The 25,671-nt window shown below is 40.4% G+C and overlaps 2 protein-coding genes across 6 annotated transcripts in view; both read right to left on the bottom strand.

The window, feature by feature from the left end:
* Nucleotides 1-2,727, bottom strand: part of cntn1a (contactin 1a) — a 62,820-nt gene extending 60,093 nt beyond the window's left edge. Inside the window, exon 1 of the mRNA XM_079412390.1 lies at nucleotides 2,591-2,727. The gene's annotated coding sequence lies outside the window, so the exon portion shown is untranslated. The remainder of the gene's footprint in view (nucleotides 1-2,590) is intronic.
* A 15,432-nt stretch (nucleotides 2,728-18,159) lies between these two features.
* Nucleotides 18,160-25,671, bottom strand: part of nrcamb (neuronal cell adhesion molecule b) — a 79,101-nt gene continuing 71,589 nt past the window's right edge. Inside the window, exons 27-31 of one of the 5 annotated variants that reach the window (XM_079411870.1) lie at nucleotides 25,377-25,499; nucleotides 24,259-24,414; nucleotides 23,482-23,613; nucleotides 22,939-23,017; nucleotides 18,172-20,298 (exon numbers count right to left, since the gene is read on the bottom strand). In XM_079411870.1, the coding sequence (XP_079267996.1) occupies nucleotides 20,085-20,298; nucleotides 22,939-23,017; nucleotides 23,482-23,613; nucleotides 24,259-24,414; nucleotides 25,377-25,499 (704 nt within the window). In that variant the 3' untranslated portion in view covers nucleotides 18,172-20,084. Of the gene's footprint in view, nucleotides 20,299-22,462; nucleotides 23,018-23,481; nucleotides 23,614-24,258; nucleotides 24,415-25,376; nucleotides 25,500-25,671 lie in introns of those variants that run through there. The other 4 variants (XM_079411867.1, XM_079411866.1, XM_079411868.1 and 1 more) reach the window with 4 other exon arrangements.

The raw sequence follows: 25,671 nt of genomic DNA, 5'->3' as shown, positions 1-25,671 counted from the left end.
CGACCTCTAACATCGGTTCAAGCTCATATTCATGATTCGGGAAGTCAGAATCACATCAGATATATTCGGATCACCTGAGTCAGAGCAGGAGTGTGATGTGCCATCTCTGCACAAATCCTATCATTTCTTTGCTTTGCGTTTATGAAATTCATGACGGTGCCGTAAACTGAATCGTTGATTATTATTCCACAATACGACGGTGTTTTGTACATGAGTCAAAGACATTTAAATGTCCACATCAAAAGAAATTTGACAAAAGTGATTTTATATGCATAGAAAGCACATTAAATGCAAGTAAAGCGTCTACTTTTAAGGTTTCAAAGAACTTTTGGGAGAATAAAATGTTAAAATGTGTGTGAAATAATGTTCTGTTGTCATTCAGTGTAACGCTTATATTTTTGTAAAAATTGAAACAACATACTTATTCTGACTTGGACATATTAAATATTTTAAATAATAAGCAAGCATACTACTAAATGAGTAAAAATTCTTGCTGACAAATGACCAAAATAGGATTGTGACAGTTTAAAAATGTAAAATTACAAACAAGTAGTATTTGGGGAAAAACTAATCATAAACTGATTGTTGTGGTAAATATATGCCAAGAGTGTTCCACTGAATGAGATTTTAGTGGCTGTTTTCTGGACAGTAAATCATGGTAAAAATGTGATTTTTTTTTTTTTTGCGTAGAAAAAAAAAAATATATATATATTTACATTTATGCATTTAGCAGACGCTTTTATCCAAAGCGACTTACATTGCATTCAAGTTACAGTTTCTACATTTTATCAGCTCTTGCTTTCCCTGGGAATCGAACCCATGACTTTGGCGTTGCTAGCGCCATGCTCTACTATTTGAGCTACAGGAAAGCCTGTTATATATAAAATATATAAATTAAACAGGACCCTTTCTGATGAATTAAAAAACAACAACAATTCAAAGCTGTATTACACTTATTGTTCTGATGCTTGAAAACCCTTTTTCATCTTTGAGCCGCATGCAATTTAGCTAGTTTTATTGAATAAAAATCATTTTAGTCACTGAGACTCAACTAAAGCTTCATAACCTCAAGGCTCAAGGTATTTGTGAGTGTGCATGTGTTTGCATCTTTCTGTCTGCTATAACGATCTGATGCTGCTAATGAAGCTGGTTCTTCAAACACACATTCTAGAGACACCAGGATCTTCGTGTGGAAGCTGATTAACCCACAGAACTGGCTCTGATTAAACCGCATCAGGACATTCCTAAACTAGTCCTAAACCATTAGCCTGCACTAAACCACACAACATCATCAGAGCATCACCACCACCCACATTTATACATGATTGATATTGATGATCAGTGAAATAAGCCGCCTCATTAATGTCTCCAGACTCTGGTTCAAGTTTGACGAACACATTTATCTGAGTTTGAGACGAACCTCGTAGCCTGCAGTACTGTATGACTAATGTATGCATTATGAGATCATATACAGCTCGCTACACTCAAATTGCATATCATTTTAATAAACAACTGTTTTAACAACGAAATAGAAATATTGAAAGGTCTGCTGCTGGAGACTTCTTCCACAAGGTTATTATAGTTTACTAAAACAAACAAAAAATAAACCATCCAATAAATAAATATAGAAATAAATGAATAAAAAGAGTAATAATAACATAAAAATAAAATATTACTTCAAATGAAACGAATGTTACCTGAAATAAACCGCATTGCCAAGTTACCAAGACACCATTTCTCATTTTAGTTTAGCTTGAGATACTAAAATAACGAAATAATCAACTAAAACCGCTCTATTTTCAAACCCGTAAATAAATCAAATGAAAACATATATTTCACAAGAACATCTTTCTCTTCAGACTGTCCCAGTAAATTCAACATGCTACTTGCCTTTTCTTTTCTAATTACTTGTGAAATTTACTAGCAATTTCAAAGCGAAAATTTGACATTTTTTTCAGTGTAATAAATTAAAAATGACACAGACAAATTTAAATAAAACAAAAATATCTAAGAAAAAATAACAAAAAATCACAAAAACTTTAACTAAAATTAAAGTGAAAATGAAATAAAAATGAAATCTAATTCAAAATATGAACAAAAGCGAGTAAAAGCATATCAGTGATTTTAAACAGACTCCGTAGTCTCTGCAGGTTCGGCTGCTGCTGTCATCTTTTATGAATATAATGATGTTTGCATTAATGGAGAATGCCCGGATGTTCAGGGTCAGTCGCGCGCATGTTCACAGGTTATATATGATGATGTGTTATATCTCATATCATATATAACCTTGTCTCTTGACGCCCTGCTCTCACTGAATCACGGAGCGCTGAGATGCTCGCAAACATCGCTGTCTGACGCGTCATGCATCTTCATCAACGCCTTTTCTAGGAGCGAAGAGACGCGCGTCAGAAAAACAACGCGCACGACAGAGCGAATCACCGCGACTGACTCATTACAGAAATTAACGCTAAACGCGCGCGTCTGCATTGCGGTACATGTGTGTCTCAGCATCATCTTCATCCTCCTCCTCCTCACAGAGCCCCGCGCGTCTCTCACACACACGCAGCGTCAGTGAACGCGCCGCTCTTACCTGCGGATGCGACTGCGGCGTCCTCAGCTTCAGCAGACACCCGTTCCGCAGCGCGTCGCGGGCGGACTGACTCTGACAGCGGGGTCCAGCGCAGCGCAGCGCGTTCCTCCAGAGCACACGATTGGACGCGACGCGGTGACGCACGAGAAGAAGCGGCGGGAAGACACTGATTGGCTGATTCAGCTGTCAGCCAATAATACAAGTGTGTTAGTCACTAAAATACACCTGATCTGTCTATCTGTCTATCTATCTATCTATCTATCTATCTATCTATACATACTATATCTCTCTATATCTATCTATCTGTATCTACCTACCGGAGTGTTTTCTGAGATGTTTTAGTAGGATGTTCTAATAATGTTACTGCAGAAATTTTCTAATGTTCTCATAATGTTTGCAAATTTATAAAATGAAACGTTCCTTTAAACCTCTGGTGTTGGTTTGATAATATTGTATTTAATATTTTGGATTTTTAGAGGATTTTATGGTACTAAATTAAATGTAATAGTTATGATCCAGTTATTGCTTGAACACTTTTTGCAAAACTTCGGCTCATTGTGTCAAAACTTTACACACAAGCACACAAGACACAACACTGGGAAATAAACCATTCACATCTATGTCGAATTGAAACTCTATCAAAACCTAACAATCCTTTGTCAAAATGTCTCTCTGATGACACAATGATACACACTTGCATCATATGAATACACTTTCAGATTAGCAGCAACACACTAGTGTACTTTATATAACACACTGCAGTCTTTCATTTTCACTGTTTTTATTCAGTTCATCAGTTAGCATTCTGTGAAGCTCAATGCAACACTTACAGTTTGTTCTGTTTTTTTTTTCCAACAAAGGTTTTCACAACAACCAAAAATGAAAGTACTGAAAGGTTACAAATGACATCAACTCAATACGGCACATCACAGTACTATACTTTACAGTACAGTACAGTAAATGCAGTAACGCAAAAATACTAAAATAAATACACTACTGTAAATACAGAAAAACAGGCCAATTGTGCGTGGGTGGGATTACAGATCCTGCCGTCTGTTTGGGTCCGGCCACAAGATCTCATCAACGTTACAAGCGATATTTTCTCCTGCTAAGCAACGGGGAAAATAACGCCTTGTGTGCCGAATCCATCCATGGATTGACGTTACCTCAATGTCTCTGCATGCCTATCCAATAATTTTTTATTTTCATTGCCTGTAGAAGAGGCATGCGGGCATCTGGTTGGCAGTCATATATGCGCCATCTCAAAGCAGAAAAAAAATCTGTCCTGTACAACTGCATCATGAAGTGCATCGAGAAATGTTAGCATAGAAATGTTGCGTATTGCAGGGACCTAGTTTGGCATGATGGTGCATTATACAAGATGGCGCCGCTGATGGCAGCTATCTTGTGTTGCTCTCCAGTGTTTGTACTGTTTTTGTTTGTTTTTCCTTTTTTTGTTTTTCAAATACGATCAGTTTTACCAGGGATGACCTGCTGAACATTCGGCAGAACACACCACAAAATATTTTACCGGATTTAGATTTTTCAGACATTTTGCTGGACATTGTAGTAGCGGAGCCGTAGCTCTGGTCAAACGCTACAGGAGTCGCAGACGGGGGAAGAGAGCCGGAGCGCTCGTGAAGCTTCGTCAGCGCAGATTTCAAACGGCGTTGCCTAGCATCCATCTGGCGAATCTCCGCTCTCTACCCAACAAAACGGACAAACTCCTTCTGCTCTCCCGGACAAACAAGGATTTTTCTAACTCTGCTGCTCTGTGTTTCACGGAAACCTGACTAAATGGCGACATACCGGACAGCGTGCTACATCTGCCTAATTACCAGCTGATCAAAGAAGATCGGGACACAGAATCAACAGGGAAATCACTCGGCGGCAGGACGTGCTTTTACATCAATGAGAGGTGGTGTACAGATGTAACTGTGTTAAAGAAGATGTGATCTAGAAACGCTCTTCATTAACTGCAAGCCGTTCTATTCGCCGCGGGAGTTCTGCTCGTTCATTCTCGTGAGTGTTTACATTCCACCGCAAGCGCACGTGAGCACAGCTCTACAGAAACTCACTGATCTGATCACAAAGAGAGAACAACAACACCCGGACTCTGTTTTAATCATTCTCGGGGACTTTAATAAAGCAAATCTCTCCCGTGAACTGCCAAAATACAGACAGCACATCACATGTCCCACCAGAGACAGTAATATATTGGATCTCTGTTACACAACAATAAAGGACGCATATCACTCTGTTCCACGAGCAGCTTTAGGACTCTCTGATCACTGTTTGGTTCATCTTATTCCATCCTACAGGCAGAAACTTAAATCTGTAAAGCCTGTATTAAGATCTGTTAAAAGATGGACTAATGAAACAGAGCGGGATCTACAATCCTGTTTCTCTCTCACTGATTAGACTGTTTTTGAAGCCGCTGCCATCGATCTGGACGAGCTCACAGAGACTGTAACATCATATATCAGTTTCTGTGAGGACATGTGCATTCCTACCAGGACTCATCTAATCTACAACAATGACAAACCATGGTTCACTGCAAAACTCAGACAGCTCCGTCAGGCCAAAGAAGATGCTCACAGAAAGGGGGCTAAAGTCTTGTACAAACAGGCCAAATACACACTGGAGAAGGAGATCAGAGTGACAAAGAGGAATTATTCTGACAAGCTAAGGAAAAAGTTATCTTCCAGTGATCCTGCTTCAGTCTGGATTGGAATGAAGGATATCACCAGTTACAAGACACCATCCCCCAGTGATCTGGAGAATCAACACCTGGCAGACGACTTGAACAAGTTTTATTGTCGTTTTGAACGATCACCCGACACCCGTCCTGAACACCTCTCCACACAACCATTAACACCTCCAGCAACCCCTCTCTCCCCCACACCTACAATTCAAATCAGCGAAGATGATGTGTGCCAGGTCTTCAGGAAGAACAAAAGAAGGAAAGCACCAGGCCCAGACGGTGTGTCACCAGCCTGCCTAAAATCCTGTGCTGTCCAGCTGGCCCCCATCTTCACACAGATCTTCAACAGATCACTGGAGCTGTGTGAAGTCCCCTCATGCTTCAAACGCTCCACCATCATCCCCGTCCCAAAGAAACACAAAATTACTGGGCTTAATGACTACAGACCTGTGGCCCTAACATCTGTGGCAATGAAATCATTTGAAAGACTGGTTTTGGCTTATCTGAAGGGCTCCACTGGACCCTTACTGGACCCCCTGCAGTTTGCCTACAGAGCAAACAGGTCTGTGGATGATGCAGTCAACATGGGACTGCACTTCATCCTGCAGCATCTGGACAGACCAGGGACTTATGTGAGGATCCTGTTTGTGGACTTCAGTTCCGCTTTTAACACCATCATCACGGAAACCCTTCAGAATAAACTAACCCAGCTCTCCGTCCCCATCTCCGTCTGTCAGTGGATCAATAGCTTCCTGACAGACAGACAGCAGTTAGTAAAGCTTGGTAAATACACATCCAGCACTCGCACCATCAGCACTGGAGCTCCTCAGGGCTGTGTTCTCTCCCCACTGCTCTTCTCCCTCTACACCAACGACTGCACATCTAAAGACCCCTCTGTCAAGCTCCTGAAGTTTGCAGACGACACCACACTGATCGGCCTCATCCAGGACGGTGACGAGTCTGCTTACAGACAGGAGGTTAAGGAGCTGGCTGTCTGGTGCAGTCTTAACAACCTGGAGCTGAACACGCTCAAAACTGTGGAGATGATCGTGGACTTCAGGAGAAACCCCCCTGCTCTCCCCCCACTGACCATCATTTCAATAACTGTCTGGTTCAGCTCAGCTGCCAAATCTGACCTCAGAAGACTACGGAGGGTAGTCCGGACTGCTGAGCAATCATTGGTACAACCCTCCCCACTCTCCAAGAACTGTACTTATCCAGAGTGAGCAAAAGGGCTGGTAAAATCACTCTGGACCCCTCACATCCAGCACACTCCCTCTTTGAACTGTTACTGTCTGGTCGACGCTACAGAGCTCTGTGCACCAGAACGACCAGACACAGGAACAGTTTCTTCCCTCAGGCAATCCATCTCATAAACACTCAACAGTAAACGTGGAACACACAACTAATACATTATCCATTCACCACACTCACTTATTTTAAATTTTCTAATTTCTATTTGCACATACTTGACCTGTACATACATAGTTGTCTATATTATATATTGTGTTTTTGCTGCTTTGTACATTGCCTATTTGTATATTTGTATATTATTCTTTTATTACCTGTGTCCTGTCCTGTTGCTGTCTTTCTGTTGCACTGTGGAGCTTCTGTCACTACAACAAATTCCTCGTATGTGTAAACATACCTGGCCAATAAAGCTCATTCTGATTCTGATTCTAGTAGCTCTCGAAGGCTTATAGCGGCACACATTGTGATATTTCCCCCACGCTGCCCCGGGACGTGCACAATTGCCCTTTGGCCAATTATATTACGACCCAGTCGTCTAGTTTTGCTGAGGTTGAAACCTCATCAATGTGATATGGTACAGTACTGTAAATACAGTCTGGAGTGGAGAGTTGAAGACATACCTGTTTTCCAGTCTGAATGTTCTTATGATGGATGCAACTTTGAACCGACTTAGATGTGGGTGGACTCTCTGCCCAGCTTCCCTCATTGTCAGGCCATGATTTATGAGTGAGTGAGTGAAGTGACATTCAGCCAAGTATGGTAACCCATACTCGGAATTCGTGCTCTACATTTAACCCATCCAACGTGCACACACACAGCAGTGAACACACACACACACACACACACACACAGCAGTGAACACACACACACACACACACACACCGTGAACACACACCCGGAGCAGTGGGCAGCATTTATGCTGCGGTGCCCGGGGAGCAGTTGGGGGTTCGGTGCCTTGCTCAAGGGCACCTCAGTCGTGGTATTGAGGGTGGAGTGAGCGCTGGACATTCACTCCCCCCACCTACAATTACTCGAACCCGCAACCTTTGGATTACAAGTCCGACTCTCTAACCATTAGGCCACGACTTCCCCACTACACCTTGATCCACCAACGTAGCTCTAATATCATCTGAAATATTGTTCCGTGCATAGCCTCTTCGACCATGTCCTCCTCCTCCTCTCTCTCTTCCTCTACCTCTACCTCTTGCTCTCCCTGCCTCCATGCTTGCAAAGTTCTCAAAAAGGCTCGACTGAGGCGTATTTGTGGTTGGCTGATTGGTGATCAGTTTTGTAAGTAAGTGTTTTCAGGTGTGTGTCTAAATGTTTTCAATCACCCAATGTGCTTTGTATTTTGAATAGATGTGTTTTCCCAATGGTACCCATGAGATTTCATTTATGAACGAAGTGTCTTATGTGTGAAATAGTGTGTAGTGTGCAAGAGCAAGTGTATTGCAGAATTGAAGTGCAAAGCAGCGCTTTTGTTTAAGGTATGGTTACACTGTGTTTAAGGTGTAGTAACAAAAGCTTCAAGTTTTGTTACTCTGGTTTAAGCATGTGTCTATAGTGTTCAAGCAATAGGCCCAAACTGATCAGACAGATTTTCAGGTCTCAAAAAGGGGTTACAGAGTAACTATTGCTCAAATTAAAAAAAGTGATTTTTGAAAAAGAAAAAAAAAGTTATAGATATATATATATATATTTGAGGTTAACATCTCAAAATATGAGCTGTTGTTTGGGTGCAGTACCAAACAAATCTACTTGATAAAATTTGCTCCCCATTCATTTCCAATGCTGTCATTTTCACGTTCACATAGCAAACGCCAAAACATTTATGAAGTTTCGTACCATTCTAATTCAGTTAATAAAATAAATGAATAAATAAATAAAGTGGACATCTTTTATGCTTCGAAATAAATATATATATTTAATGTTTAATGTCTATATAAATGTTAGCAAAAAGCTGGGTTTGCAGTAGTGCAGACAGTAATATTGTGATTAATGTGTTATTCTGCTGTCAGTCCCATCACTGCAAATAAAGATGAAGAGACACACACCAGGTCAAGGTTAATTAAGACAGGCTCATTATGATCATGTCCAGACACACAAATTACATTAAACTATTACCTGACCTTGCTAATGCTAACTAACTGATCAATGATGACAGATCACCTGCAGCAAACAAACACATCAGCAGCACTGAGATCTTCACGTCTGAGGAGTGAATGAAGGTGTTTAAGAGTGTGTTAGGGTTAGTGTGTGTGTGTGTGTGTGTGTGTGTGTGTGTGCGTGTGCGTGCATCTTCAGTCGTCCCTTCACAGCATTAATCCGTCTGTTGGGGGCAGGAGTGAAATGGAGAGACGCATTAGTGTCAGATCAATATAACACAGCATCAGCAGGAGACCCCCGGCAGAATAAGACTCATACATAAACATAAATCATCATCTTCATCAGAAGAGCGAAGACTGAGAGCGAAGTGACAGTTCACCCAGAATAAAGATCACTATCATCATTTACTCTCCTTCACATCATTGCAGACCTGTGAGAGTTTCTATCTTCTGTTGAACACGAACAGTTGGCGGTAGCCATTGACTTACACAGCATGGACAAATACACTATGGAAGTCAATGGCTGCCATCAACTATATTCTTCAAAATACCTATTTTTTTGGGTTCAAGAAAAGAAAGAAGTTCAAAGAGGTTTGGAACGACATGGGAAAGAGTAGATGACAGAATAATCATTTTTTGGATGAACTATCCCTTTAACCTTTTGATTATTGGATTACTACATTTACTTTTATTTCAGTATTTGAATATAATCTAGAAGAACAGATGATGTTCATAAATATTCATGTTTAATACATATTCATTCATCAATATGCCAGAGGTTCTTCAGCACTTTCATCATCCACCAAACGCTCAGAATGTGACTAATCTCTGAATGAATCCTCATGAGCTGCAGGAAACACACATGCTCTAATACATATTAGCTTTTCTTCTCTCTATCATGAGCAGGTTAAATGTGTAAAGATGGAAACCTGACACACACACATGTTGGTTTTTGTGGTTTATGGGGACTCTCCATAGGCGTAATGGTTGTTATACTGAACAAACTGTGTGCTATTGCCCTACACCAACCCTACACCTAAACTTAGCCCTCACAGGAGACTTTGTGCATTTTTAGATTTTCAAAAAAACACCATTTAGTATGTTTTTTAAGCCTTTTGAATTACGGGGACATAGGCAGTGTCCTCATAAACCACCTTCATATTGTAATACCTCTGTCATACCCATGTCATTATACACATTTGTGTCCTCATAAACCACATAAACATGCACACTATAACACACACACTCACACACACACACACACACACACACACACACACGCACACACTCTCACATACACACACACACACACACACACTCACACACACACACACACACTCACACACACACACACACACACACACACACACACACACACACACACTCTCACACACACACACTCACACTCACACACACACACACACACACACACACACACACACACACACACACACACTCTCACACACACACACACACACACACACACACTCTCACACACACACACTGGGGTCCCTGGAGGGGGTGGGGTAACTGAGCCTTTTGGGGGTCGGGTAACCGTTTGGGAGGAGGGGGCTTGGGGTCAGTCGTCATGGCAACAATCAACACTGCGATAATGTGATTCTGAATCTATTCATGACTGAATGGACTTCAAACAGAGCAATAAAAGCAGCGAGCGATGTGATTGGACGACACTGCGGTCACTTCTGATTTGATGTTGCTAAGACACAGAGAGCAGAGAGAGATTGAAACACGGCTCCTTCAGGGGGTCCATATACAGCCTGTGAGCAAAACACATCCCAACACTTTCTGGATTTCAGTCTCTATAAATTCACAAACTAGGTCCAGAGTATTTGTTTTTTCCATGTTAAATCCCATTTAATCCCACCCGTCCTGTGACCATAAAGAAGGTTTTCATTTATAAAGCTCTAAAAATTGTACTGACTGATGTTTTAGTGCACTTCCTCCAAATATGGAAAAAATAAAGGGTCTCAATTAAATATGTACAGTGTCACATGACTGCATCAAAGCTCCAAAACGAAAGGCTAGTATACTTTTAAACTGAAGTATGTTAATAGCTGAAACAGTATAAGCTGTTTTGGGAGAAGGGGGGGAAAAAACACTGGCTCGGGTCGGACTCGGGCCGGTAATTCTGATAAGCTGTCGGACACGGGCCGGGCTAGGGCCTATATTTTGGGTAGACTCATTTAAAGTAATATATTCATCTGGTTTTAACCATTTTTCTGTCAAACAGAGCAAATCTAGGTTATGATCATTGATCAAATAATTTACAAAAAGTGCTTTTGTAGAAAGAGACCCGATATTCAGTAAGCCAAGCTTTATCAATTGTTTCTCTGTATTGTAAACATTTCTTATTTGTTGAACATCAATTAAATTGTTATTCTTAATTTGGTTTGGTTGTTTTCTGTATTTTCTAGTTTGGGGAACAGACACAGTCTCTATAGTGTGATATCTAGGTGAATGAGTCTCTATGTGCTGAGAATTAACTGACTTCTGTGACGTGAGGCGGCTAGCAGACGGTCGGTTTAGCCAGTCTGTCTGCTTCCTGACCTGGGCCCCAGTTAGTCAAGTACCAACTCTAAGACTATGTGCCATATTTCTAGAGAGAAGAACAGCACCACCCCAGGAAGGATGAACACCATCTCTTTTCAACAGGTCAGATCTGCCCCAAAAACTCGTCCAATTGTCTATAAAGTCTGTTATTCTGCGGGCACCACTTAGACATCCAGCCATTGAGTGACGACAGTCTGCTATGAATCTCATCAGCCCAGTAAGCAGGGAGCGGACCAGAGCATATTACGGTGTCTGACATCATACTTGCAAGTTCACACACCTCTTTAACATTATATTTAGTGATCTCCGACTGGTGAAGTCGAACATCATTAGCGCCGACGTGGATAACAATCTTTCAGGCGCTCTGGCTCCCGGTAGACAATGGACTATGGTGGCTTGTGTCTCTATTTTCACGTTCCGTACAATAGAATCGCCAATAACTAGAGCACTTTCATCAGGTTTCTCAGTGGGTGCTTCACTGAGTGGGGAGAACCTGTTTGATGTTTTGATCGGAACGGAAGAGCGGTGCTTTGACCCGCGACTGCATGGGCTCTAATACCTGAACCGAACAATGTACAGGACTCCCCGAGCTAGTTGAATCCAAGTCCGTATCAACAGCCCTCACATTCTTGCTAGTAAAGTATGTTAACATAAAGATATGATAAAGATTAACTGTTGATTTAATGGGTACGAATCTATCCTTGAGTTAACTTTTTAACAAAACATGCCTTGAATTGTCCCTCATTCAGAAAGCAGTTTGGAGTAAAATTATTTGCGCAGACATAAATGAATTTAGGTGTATTCGGTGGTGCATTACCATCAAAAACAAAACTAATGCACTGGGTCCTCAGTGGCTCTGATGTCAGGAGAAAATTAACACTTATGTTCTTCATCACAAAACTACAAAACACCTGCATTGCTTACAAGACATTGAGTGTGTTTACATGCACCCTCTTAATGCGATTAAAATGAGATTGACAATAATGCAATTAATCTTTACCTCATGTAGACACAATACTTCGATCTAAATAATGCAATTAAGCTTATAATCGCAGCAAGCATATTAACATAGGTGGCGCACGTCGATTTTAATCAAAATGTACAGGTATGTAAACACCTTAATCTCAGTATTGCCACTCTGACCAAAGTGTGCATGTGCCCGTGACATACATGAATGAGGTGACGCACACCTGTAATAATACGCAGTCTAGAAACGATGGCGGGGAAGAAAGCATTGCATTCCTGGGGAAAACACAACCAGCTTCCACCAGTCTCTGTTCCTTACCCTCATCCAGAAACAGCGATTCAGGCAATTCGTTTGTCATCACATTTCTATGGTGCTGGAAAAGCGTGGAATACAGCCATACAAAATCCTTAAGTTCAAGTTTATTTGTATAGCGCTTCTTACAATACAAATCGTTGCAAAGCAGCTCTACAAGAAATTAAGTTTCCACAGTATATTTATATATTGCAGAACCTTAATATATTTAACTTTTGGCAGAATTTGGTAATTCTGTATGTTGTCTGAGCGTTGGCATCCTCTGAGTTCCTCTGAGGGGTTGGCATCATCTTTTCTCAGGTGTTCGGTCATCTCAAATCATTTAAGGGTTGGATCCAGACTGAAGCTTCTGTCATTCCTAGTTACCACGGGATGTTAATCAACAGAGAAACAAATAGAGACATAATTAGCGTCGCTGCTGCTCCATCTAAGCAAAAATGATTTGTTCAACCCAAGCTAAAGAATAATAATAATAATGTACATTTGATCAGATATAACTGCAGTACAAGATTATAAGATGCATTATGTGAATGCTTGGCTAAAGAGATGTGTCTTTAATCTAGATTTAAACAGAGAGAGTGTGTCTGAACCCCGAATGTTATCAGGAAGGCTATTCCAGAGTTTGGGAGCCAAATGTGAAAAAGCTCTACCTCCTTTAGTGGACTTTGCTATCCTAGGTACTACCAAAAGTCCAGAGTTTTGTGACCTTAGGGAGCGGGTTGGATTGTAGCGTGGTAGAAGACAAGTTAGGTACGCAGGAGCTAAACCATTTAGGGCCTTATAGGCAAGTAATAATATTTTGTAAATGATACAGAACTGAATAGGTAGCCAGTGCAGAGACTGTAAAATTGGAGTAATATGATCATATTTTCTTGACCTGGTAAGAACTCTAGCCGCTGCATTTTGGACTATCTGTAGCTTGTTTATTGAAGATGCAGGACAACCAGCTAGCAGTGCATTACAATAGTCCAGTCTAGAGTCATGAATGCATCAGAAACAAACAGGCAGCATGCTTCGAAGCTTGGCAATGTTTCTAAGATGAAAGAATGCTGTTTTTGTAACATGGGAAATATGATTTTCAAAGGACAAGTTGCTGTCTAATATAACACCCAGATTTTTGACTTTAGAGGACGTAACAGTGCATCCGTCTAGTTGCAAATTATAATCCACGAGATTCTGTCTACTGTTTTTTGGTCCAATAAGTAATATCTCTGTCTTATCTGAATTTAATAGGAGGAAATTATTGGTCATCCAATTTTTACATTTTTTACACAATCTATTATCTTAGATAGTTTAGAAGTTTCATCTGGTCTTGTTGAGATATATAGTTGAGTATCATCAGCATAACAATGAAAACTAATCCCGTATTTTCTAATAATATTACTAAGAGGCAACATGTATATTGAAAATAGCAGAGGACCTAGGACAGATCCTTGTGGTACTCCATACTTTACTGGTGATAATTGAGATGACTCTCCATTTAAATAAACAAAGTGGTAGCGATCGGACAGGTAGGATCTAAACCATCTTAAAGCCTGCCCTTGAATACCAGTATAGTTTTGTAATCGATCTATGAGTATATCATGGTCTATAGTGTCGAACGCAGCACTAAGATCAAGTAATAATAGCAATGAGGTGCAGCCTTGGTCTGAAGCAAGAAGCAAGTCATTTGTAATTTTAACAAATGCAGTTTCTGTGCTATGGTGAGGCCTGAAACCTGACTGAAATTCTTCATAGAGATTTTTTTTTGCAAGAAGGAGCACAATTGAGCAGACACAACTTTTTCAAAAATTTTAGACATAAACGGAAGATTTGAAATGGGTCTGTAATTTGCCAGTTCATTAGAATCTAGTTGTGGTTTCTTAATAAGAGGCTTAAAGCAAAAAGTCTACTGAACCTTTTGTGTCCTCGTCGATATGTGGGAAGCGTTCCTGACACGATGATCGTTGTCGCGGGCGATGTGCTGCGTACCGTCTCGATCAGGCTCCTGAAGTCCCTCTTCAGTGTCTCCGTCTGCCACAGCTTGGTGTCGTTAACCCCCGCGTGCAGCACGACAGCACCGATGCTCTCGCCCTTCAGGATCGCGGGTATCTGCACAGAAACATCGAGAACACGAGCACCGGGGAAACAGTGAGTGTGCTCTTTACCTTCAGCTAACGTAGAATGGACGTGCCGGACGATGGAGTCTCCGACGATCACAGCGTCGTGTTCCGTCTCGCGGAGGGGAGCGAAGTGGTTCCGGGTGGAGATCTCGAAGACCAGAGGCGGCGGAGGGGGAGAGGTCGTCGCCCGGGGCCTGGCTCGCGTCTTCCGCTGATCGTGCACCCAGGGTCCGTGGCGTCCCGGCGCCGGAGTGAAGGACATCTGGGAAGCTTCAAGCTGAAAAGAACGTTCGTAGCTAGGAGCTTGGAGAACGGGTGAATTGCACAAAAACAAATATTATTATTATTATTAACAAATTTGGATGCAATATGATATAATTTAACAATATTCATCCATTCAAAACAGAGAAAACATCTTTCACAAACACCTACATATCTGTCACTTTTAAAGTGTTAGTATATAATGAGTTTATTATAGCACAGTGTTTTAACCCCAGCCCAGACATTACTCATTTTCAAACCCATGAAGGCAGTTCATCTAAATGTGAAGCTGTATCTCTGTTATGAAGCATAGGCTTTATTCAGCTCACAGAAAGACATTATTCCAGCCTGAAGTCAACGATGGAAACCAAACAGACTTCTGCAGAAGACTCCGTTATATTCAGGCTTGAATGATGACAGAACTGTCATGTTTCGGTTGAAGCGTGGCTTTAATGAAGAACAGTCACTGAACTCTGGTGACAGATGCAAATGAGTTTGAGCTAATTAGCACTCGACTAAAACAGATTCAAAAGCTGACAAATCTGACTCACTCCATTCCTTCTCTAACACAACTTCTTTCCCTCTTTGCTAACTTTTCTAAATCATACATCCTTTTAGTGAATAATGGTGATACCAGCTGTAACACAACTGAACGTGTTAGATTCCTTTGTTTATTTAGGAATTAAAATAACGGCTGACATAGATCATGTATCTTCGGCTAATTACCAACCTCTCTTCAACACTCACACGTGCAAATACAATAAAATTGAGTTTACTACCTAAAATATTATATCTGTTTCAAAACATTCCCCTCTGCCCTCCATCGTCTGTTTTTACAACACTTCAGAGATTATTCACTGATCTCATCTGGAATAATAAAAGAGCTTGTGTTCGGTTATTATTATTATATTTGCCTTATAACAGGGTTAGTTTCCAGATCTACTTCTGGACAGCACAGTTATGATCTACTTTATATTATTTCTCTTCTGAATCTTAAACATCTTGGTTGAACATTGAATCTTTCTTGATAAAGTCAACATTACCCCTTAATCTTTACCTTTATACAGCAGACATGGAATCATAAACATACTGTATATTTGAATCAATTAACATCTGGTGTGATGTATATAAATAGGTCAATGCAATACTTTATTAAGTGTTTGGAGGAACAAGTGTTTTAAAGCAGCTCGATCTGACCCAGGATTCAAGATGCGGTTTCATAAAGTGCTGCAAAAAATCAAGGACTTCTATAAGGAAAATGATATAATGTCCTTTGCAGAAATTGTAGAGCAGTTTGATATTCCCAAAAAAGCATTTCTTTAAATTCCTTCAAGTTATGAGCTATATTTCTTCTTCTCAAGGTGCAAAGCTTGTCTTTAGAGTATGAGTTATAAAACATAGATATTAAACCACTCTAAAGGTTTAATATCTATGTTTTATAACTCATACTCTAAAGAATCATCAGAATCTTAATTGGCCTCCTGGAGAGAAGATTTAAATGTACATATTCCCTTCGATGTATGGGACGAAATATGCATGGAAACTCAATTACAAACAGTTAATAGTAATCTCAAATGAATACAGTATAACTGGATTATAAGAACGTATATTACTCCAGCTAGGCTAAATTCAATTAACCAGAATATTCCAGACACATGCATCAAATGCTCAGTTGATTTTGCATTGCATGTGGAACTGCCCGAAGGTGCACAAAGAGGAGGCTATATTTATTTTCCAGAAAATATGTATAAATTTACCCATGAAACCTGAAATGTTTACTTTGGGAATTATACCAGAGAATATTGTTCACCATGGCAGCACTCGTATACTTCAAGCAAAGCGTCTGATAGCTCTGTACAGGACGAAAGTGGAAAGGCCGTCTATTGTACAGCGGATCAATAACATGTCCTTCTGTTTACAGATGGAAAAGGTAACTTTTGAGAAAATTTGGACACTCTTTATATCTTTTATATCAAATTCAGATTTTGCTGAATGAGACCAGAGAAGACAAGGTAACTTGACATGGTTATATTTCGTTACATCTCAATACAGATTGAGCAGCTCCTCCAGAGAGAGTCAGGGCAAACCTGTAGAGATGAGCTGAATATTGTTGGTGTGTGTGAATCTCTGACACTAGATGGCGAAAGAGCCCTGGAGAACTTCATCAAACAGTCAAGCACTTCTGGCACCAGTAATACTGATCAACCAGGGGCCCGGGGCCACTAGAGGCCCTCAAGATGAACTACAATGATTTAAAATAAGACAAAACACGCATGAAATTGAGCTGAGACAACTGAAACTCAAGATATTTTTTGTTATTTCCCACCTCATCAACTGTTTTTGTTTGATTTTTGTCTTTGAAGAATGAAGAATGACAGGGTCTTTGAAAATCTGGATAAATAAGGAAGCCTCATTTAAAATTTTAATTTCTAGACCTTTTTAATTTCTAGACCTTTTTAATTTCTAGACATTTTACTCATAAAGTTAGAGAGGAAAAAAAAAAAGTTAGAGAAACATTAAACTCCTAAAACTTCTGGAATCTGAATTATTTTAATCATTGTAGTGACATATTTATGTGACACAAATGATTCCTCACATCATACATGAGTGTCTGCTGGAGGTGACTTCATCATCTTCATCTTCATCATCTGATGATTCTATGAGAATCCTGTAGAAAATGATCTAAAACCAGCTAAAATCATTTGTGTTCCGATAACAGACGGCAGAATGTGTGCCAGCGCTGTGAGGACACACACACACACACACACACACACTCACTCACTCACTCTCTCACACACACACACACACACACACACACACACACACACACACACACACACACACACACACACACACACACACACTCACTCACTCTCTCACACACACACGCACACACACACACACACACACACACACACACACACACACACACACACACACACTCACTCACTCTCTCACACACACACACACACACGACAGATGGCTCTCTCTCCACACTGGAAATATGACAATGACTAAAATAAACTGGCTCTGAGCTTCTGCACACACTGTTACTCGCTGCACGCTTCTGATTTTCTCTCTTTCAGCTTCACTGTTCTCTGGAATCCTTTGCGTTTCTCCCAGTATCTCAAAATAACCCAAAGCAACACACACACACACAGCAACACACACACATTCACACACACACACACACACATTCACACATTGTTTTTTGTGGTTTATGGGGACTGTGGGATACAGCGTCTCATACAGTCAGATGTTGATCAGTGCTTCAGAAACCACACAAACAGAAGAGAGATGTATAATGCAATACATTTATTCATTCAGTATTATTATGAATACTATATATAGAGGCTGAAATATCATCCAGTGAAACTTGAATAAAATGAGATTTGAGGTTAGTAAATATCTAACACTTCTGAGATTAAAGTACAAAATCCCTTTACAAAGACTGAGAATGAAGAGCTGCGGTACAATAGAGAGAATGAAAGAGATAAATACTGCTGCTGGGGGTAAAACACTGACACACACACACACACACACACACACACACACACACACACACACACACACACCTCACCTGGACTTCAGTTCTCAAGCCACACAAACGCTCACTCTATTTACAGTAACAAAATATCTTTACAAAACAACATTTAATATTTCAAATTCAAACTTGATGCAAGTTATGAAAAAAGCATAAAAATCTCTTTCACACGCGCAAAATTAGAAATTACATTTTACACATCAAAATTAATCATATTTTTAGAAACAATTATTTATTTTTGCATCACATTAATGGGAATAAATTCCATTAATGAGAATTTCAATAAAACTACCACAATGTCATAATTTAATAAATAACGGATGATTCTAAAAACAGGTTTCATTTTCTTTATGTAAAATATCATTTCAAACATTTTTCTTTAGATTTTGGGATGAAATATGAGCCGGTGTGGGATCCACTCTATAGAAATGTCCTCTGATGAATTCTAATCTCATTTCTACATGTAAATATTTCAAAGCACTTGGATTGGCCTGATGACGATCCTCCATTAGCATATGAAGCATCATCATCATCATCATGATCAGGCTCCTCTCAGCATCACAGGGTTGGGTTGCTATGGGAACTGCAGAGGTTCACATGCAGGTCAAGATGATGCTCTGGAAGCACCTGACTTCGTCTACAGGAGAGTTTAAGCGCTGGAAGAGTCTGGGACTGTTATTAGCTAACCATCTCTCAGAATCAGATTCCTCTGAGTGGAAGAGTACAATATTGTCATCATGCATGGATACATCAGCTGTGTTCGTAATATAATACTAGCATCCTGCGTCATCACATGATCAACGCTGAACACTGAACGTAGTGTGCTACTGCCGTCACACCAGGAGTAGTTCATCCAGAAATGAAGATGTGCTCACACTCAGGTCATCTGAGATTAGGAGGAGTTTGTTTCTTCATCAGATTTGGAGAAATGTAGCATTGCATCATTTGCTCACCAATGGGTCCACTGCAGTGAATGGGTGCCGTCAGAACCAATCCATCAAGACGTTTTTAACAAAAAGTCCATTAAGTACACAATTCATAATAACTCTTCCTCCAGTGAACAAGTGCATCTGCTGTTGTCTCTCACATCAAAATCCAGCCACATATTAGTTTAGAGCTGTTTTGATCTGTGCAGATTTCTCTCCTGATTCAGACCAGAGCACTTTCTCACTGGAGGAAGCGTTATTATGGACTCATATTTGAGTTAAAAACATCTTAATGCTGGATTTGTTTGATCTTTTGTCTTCTCCAGATGTTAACTGATGGACTGGAGTGGTGTGGATTATTGTGATGTTTTTATCAGCTGTTTGGACTCTCATTCTGACGGCACCCATTCACTGCAGAGCATCCATTGCTGAGACACTGATGCAGAGACACATTTCTACAAACCTGATGAAGAAACACACTCATCCTGATCTCAGATAACCAGTTTGGGGGAACTATTCCTTGAGGTATGAATTCCGTCTGAGTGATCAAATCATAAATGAAAATGCTTATATTTTTGCCTGATACCTAGATGATTGCATAATAGTACATACTGCAGTAGTATGATAGTGTGCTATTGTGAACACAGCCCGGCTAATCGTCCTCCGAGATCCGTACAGACGCAGCAGTCCGCTTCAGTCGTGCTCGTTTAGTCTCTAGTAAACTGAAGCGTGGTTCATGAATCAGCGGATCTCACACGAATGAGTTCATGGCGTTCACCGGAGACGGTGGCACGGAGCTGTCATGCGTCGACCTCCCGCTATACTGTCCGATAAACGAGCCGTCCTCGTTGAACTGCGTGTCTCCGGAGTCTCCGTAGTCAACTAAACTGTCGTCGCTGCCGTCACGCTTAACGGTTCCGCTGGACGGCGTTCGGCTCCCTTTGAGCGGTTTATGGTCCTCGTCACTAGGAGAAAAACCACATGCAGGTGAATCATGATCAAACTCAAAAGATGGATGGCCCACACATGCAGGATCAGCATCACATGTACAATCACAGACATGTGACAGGATGAGAGACAAAACCTGCCAGAACTTCAAAACAAGCGTTAAAGCATCATGGGAAATTATCAGAGGAATAAAGATGGATGAAGTGCAATCAATATCTCAACATCTGAAGCGTGAAGATGAGAAACAGATTCATCCAGCCGTGATTCAAACATCAGCCTGAACATGATCATCATGACATAAAGCCTGATTCCCGAAGCACCAGCTGATTCTGATTCATTCCACAATCTTCCTGAAGACACTCCTTCTGCTGGTGCTTCATGAACGAGGCCCATCAGCCGCGATTAAAACACAAACAGATTGAGAAAACTTCAAATCATACATGAATCGTGAATGGATGTAGCCACACTTCCCATGAAACTCCTGCTGTGTTACGAGTGAGTTAGTACAGGTAACTAGTACAGTAACTAGTACAGGTAACTAGAGAACAGACAGGCTCATACTGTATGATGCCTTCATGTACGTGTTTTTCTCTGGTTTTGGTTATTATTATGGATTTTTGTTGTTCTTCTGAATTTGTTGTTACAATTTCAAATAAAGGCAAAAAAAATAAAAATAAAAATAAAATATATATATATATATATATATTTTTTTTTTTTTACTTTTATATATTTTTAAATAATAATAATAATAATTTTAAAAAATCCAAAAAATTCTGTATAACCCCAGTAAAAAAAAAATAATAAAAAAATGCTAAAAGCAGTTAATCTGAGCAGTTTTTGTACAATCTTCGATACAGTTACTCTAGCATACAGCTCAGTTAGGGGCTGTTCACTCAAAACACGTCTTTGCATCAAGCGCAGAATGTGAGGGCCTTGAGACGTGACGCAATAATGGAAATAAAAACACGCCAACTTTCTACAGTAAACAAAACTTGCACCGCTTGCCCCGCCTCTGGGGTCTTCTGATTGGTCCTCTGTTTTGGAATTGACATTGATGAGTGGCGCTGCGTGAAAAAGTTGAAATTCTTTTAACTTGACACGGCATCTTAAAAACGCGAGATGCTGTGCAAGACGTGAGAGCAATAGTCATGCACGTCCATCTAGAACGTGTTTACATAGAAAAACAATGGAAAAGTAGCTCATTGGAATGGAAAGACGTGTTCTGTGTGAACGGCCCCTGACTCTGTCCGTGATTCATTCTCACTGCATGTTCTCAGTCTGGCGATGACGTGTGTTAGCGGTTCACGTGAAGTGTGATCCTGGAATGGTTGTGTTTTTCTCCTCTCGCATGCAGATTCCTGCTTACCTTCCCACATTCGACCGGCACTAAACAAAACAGGAGGAACGAACGCCAGCGACTCCTGAGCGCTCTGATCGTGACTCAGTCTGCGCGAGCGTCACAGCAGATGCGATTCAGAGCTACTAAACATCACATACTAAGACCAGTAATGTGGATCTGATGAGTCTGTGTTCATTCAGAACAGCTGAGTCAACTCTGATTCATGAACGTGTATTTTACTGCTGAGTGTGAGTTTGTTTCGGATAGCCTTATCATTCAAGAATGAAACGATCCCGTAATCCACTCATATTTTGCATTTACATTTGGCAAACGGAGTCCGAAATCTTTGCACGTTAAATTTTTGCACGTCGGATCAGGTTTGATTTTATGCGTTTTCGCATCCATAGCATGCATTTGGATAGGAAAGGATGAGGTGTACAAAAAAACGCACGCAAAAATTTCGGACTCAGTGTGCAATGACCTTTACACGGCATTCAAGGTAAAGACATGATCGTTGTTGTTTGTAATCCATTACAAGTAACGCAAGTTATGTAATCAGATTACTTTTTTCAAGTAACTAGTAAAATAATGCATAAATTTTTCATTTACAAGACAATCTAAAAATATTTTCACTTGGAAAACTTTTGAAATACAAATTTAAAATCTCTGGGGGAAATTAATGTAACAATTTCATTTATTTATATTGTAATTTCTAAATATTTCATGTAAATATTTTTGTCTGAAATGCCGTTTTGTGTCAAGTGAAGAGCAGCAGTCAGATTCACGTTATGATGATCACTGTGTGCTGAGGACAGATCAACATCTGCAATAATGTCCAAAATCAGCGTATAAAAGGAAATCATTTAATAAAGCAGGGGATATAAAAGAATATTGCTATACAGGAGTAAAGTGCGTTCACTCGTCTCTCTCCCACACGCGTGCAGAATAACACAGGAAGAGACTTTGAATGGCAAACCAGCAGCTTCAGTTCTGATCCGACGTCATTATAAACAAACATCTGCAGGATTATTCTGGATGATGCAGAACTATATTCTGATACAGTAAACACACTGCTGGATCATCAAGTTCACTGATGCCGATCGTTCTGGAGACGAGAAGCTGATCGAGTCCTACAGGATCCGCATCAGACCCCCAACAGCAGAGCAGACCGGATCAGATCCATCGAAGGAGAAGAAGAAGGTGACGTCGTGGAGAAGAAGTTCTAGTCTGCTCTCCGTCTCGGATCGGTGGGTTTGGTGCGGTGGGGTCAGTCTCCTGAGGGGTCAGAGGTCAAGGGGTCAGGTCAGAGCTCTCTCACCTGTACTCTCCAAACGTGATATCATCCTCCTTCATGGGCTGGATCTCCGGGTCTCCGTGAGCATCTTCCTTCTCTTTAACTGAGAGAAACATCAGAGTCACACACTGGCATTTATCACTGAAACAACACATCACTCATCCACGAGGATCAGAGTTAACATGTAGATTAAACATGCTCTTCCTCTGGATTCTGACTTGAGTTCCATCACAAATATCTCAACATTCTTCAGTCAAGATTCATTTAGTGGAGAAACAAATGACAGAAGATATTAAATCTTCTTTTCTATTTCTATATTGTATTGGTATGTCATAAGGATACTTAAACTGTTTATAAGCAGTGCTGACAGTACCTGTTCCTTGTTTTACTAGTTTTCAGTGGTTTATTTTTGTTTTTGTGAACAAAAATGAAATTAATAAAAAAGAAAATCACATAAAAAAACAAAACAACACAACTACAAAAACTTGAACTAAAATCAAAGTGAAAACAGAAAGTATAACAAGAAAGACTATACTAGTATATCAGTGATAATAAAATAATGCTCACCTGGATATTTGCCGCCCTTGTTCCTCTTGATGAAGCAGATGATGAGCAGGATGAGGATGAGCAGAGCGATGGCCGACATCAGACCGATGAACCAGCCCTGAGTGGCGATGTCCACCTGCGGACTCACCATCGCTGAGGAAGAGGAAGAGGAGGAAGAGCGTGAGAAATGTGCAGATCTTCAACTTTAACCAGCTCGATCCCACGAGTCACAGAAGATCAGACGCCGTGAACACAGTCATGAGACACAAACACGGACAGGGAAACTGGACCGGCACTGCAGAAATTATGCTCTTCATCAGTAAATCTGTCTCGTTTTCCAGTACAAACATCTGAACTTTCTTAAATCAAGATACATTTACATGAGACACAATGCAGACATTCTGAGAAATGTATCACAATGAACTGAGTTTATGCTGAAAGAACAATAAAATGATTTTGTTCTTCTTTCAGCATAAACTCAATTATGATGTATTTTTTCAGAAAACAATACTTAATATAATAATTTTGCATCTCAAGTAAATGTAAGAATACTTGTACTGGAAAACAACTCTAAAATACTGAATGAGAAAATCACATTTGCAGTTCGTATTGATTATGGGATACAATCATGCTGATCGATCAATAAACAATCACAACTGAGCCACATTATGAGCACAGACGGAATCATGCAGGACATACAGACGTGTGTCATGCGCTTCAACATCTCAACACCACGGCCGTCATGCATTACAGCCGTCAAATATCCCACAAGGCCTTGAGGCTGAGATGAAGCCTCACCTGGGACCTTAACCAACAGCTCCTCAGAGTGATGGACCGCTCGGTCGTCGTGACCCCGGGCCACCACACGCACCTTGTAGGCCAAACCTTTCTTCAAACCCTTAAGAACGTGGAACTGAGAGCCGTTGACCTTCTCTTTGTGCCAGTCTTCATCACCTGAGGGTTTCCAGCACAACAGGAAGCACTTCAGCGTCCTTACAATCAAATACGGGTAAGTTAGCTCTAGACACCTGCTGTCAATCTGGTTAATTCTGACTACCCACCTACCACCGCTCTCCAGTAATCTACAAAACAACTAAACTGTTATGACCCTTTGGAGAACTACTCTGCAAAACTCATGTTCTTCCTCAGTGGTTTTGTCTTGTTTTCCAGTACTGTATATAAGATAGATGTACCATGACATCAGAGAAGACTTTTAAGATGTTTTCAAAATTAAGTGCTTTTAAACTTAAAACAAGAACAAATATCTGCCAATGAGGTCAGAAAAATAAACTTAATTCAAAGGGAAAACTGGATTTTCTAACCCTTGGTGCACTTTTTGTTGTTGTTGTTTTTAGGTGAGACACTGCAGGCAAAACCCTTGTGTTTTCACAAGTGTGATGGTCAAGTGTTTCAGATGAAATATGTCCAAAGATAAAATGTCCAAATGCAAATGTAAATGTTTATTTTATTTAATTATTTAATTGAGTTTTATTTCTCTCTATATTCTAAAGGTTTTTACCGAGGGGTTTGTTTATATTTCATTCACACTGATTTACATAAGAGTTTATTCTTAAAACATAGTGAAAATGTATGTTTTTATGATTTCATTTTGATCAATTTCTCAGACAACAAAACTTTCTATCTTCTTAATATGCTTCTTGATATAAGAATGTTTAGATATTTGTACTGGAAAACAAGATAAAAATACCAAGTAAGAACATTATTTTTTGCAGTGTACCCTGCTGAACAGACGGGTCACCACCAGCACTAACCAGCACTAACTAGTGTGTAGGTTGATCTGTTCAGCGGGTTAGATGACTGTGTATTAGTTACTACAGGAGCTCTACTCATGGGAATGTATATGTTCAGCGTTTCACCATCATCATCCTCACAACACAACCATGCAGGATTCTTACTCTTGTCTATAATATATTCAACATAAAGGTGTTTCTCAGGGCCCCAGTATTCCCAACTGATCAGTGCTCCGTCCTCGCTCACGGATGAGCTGACGTTCCCAAACGCTGGAGCGACCGGCGGCGCTGGGAGAGAGAGAGAGAGACATCATCAGCCCATCACAGTGACCTCTGACCTCCAGATCACTGAGTGTCAACGACGCACTGACATGAGCTGTTTACAAGAGGTCCAAGCACAGCGTAATAATATGTGATGTTAGCGTGTAGAGGCAGGGCAAGTGATGATGTCCCTACTACA

Source organism: Barbus barbus, assembly GCF_936440315.1.
Source record: "Barbus barbus genome assembly, chromosome: 48".
Classification (NCBI taxonomy): Eukaryota; Metazoa; Chordata; class Actinopteri; order Cypriniformes; family Cyprinidae; genus Barbus; species Barbus barbus.
This window is presented reverse-complemented; position numbering and strand designations above follow the sequence as displayed.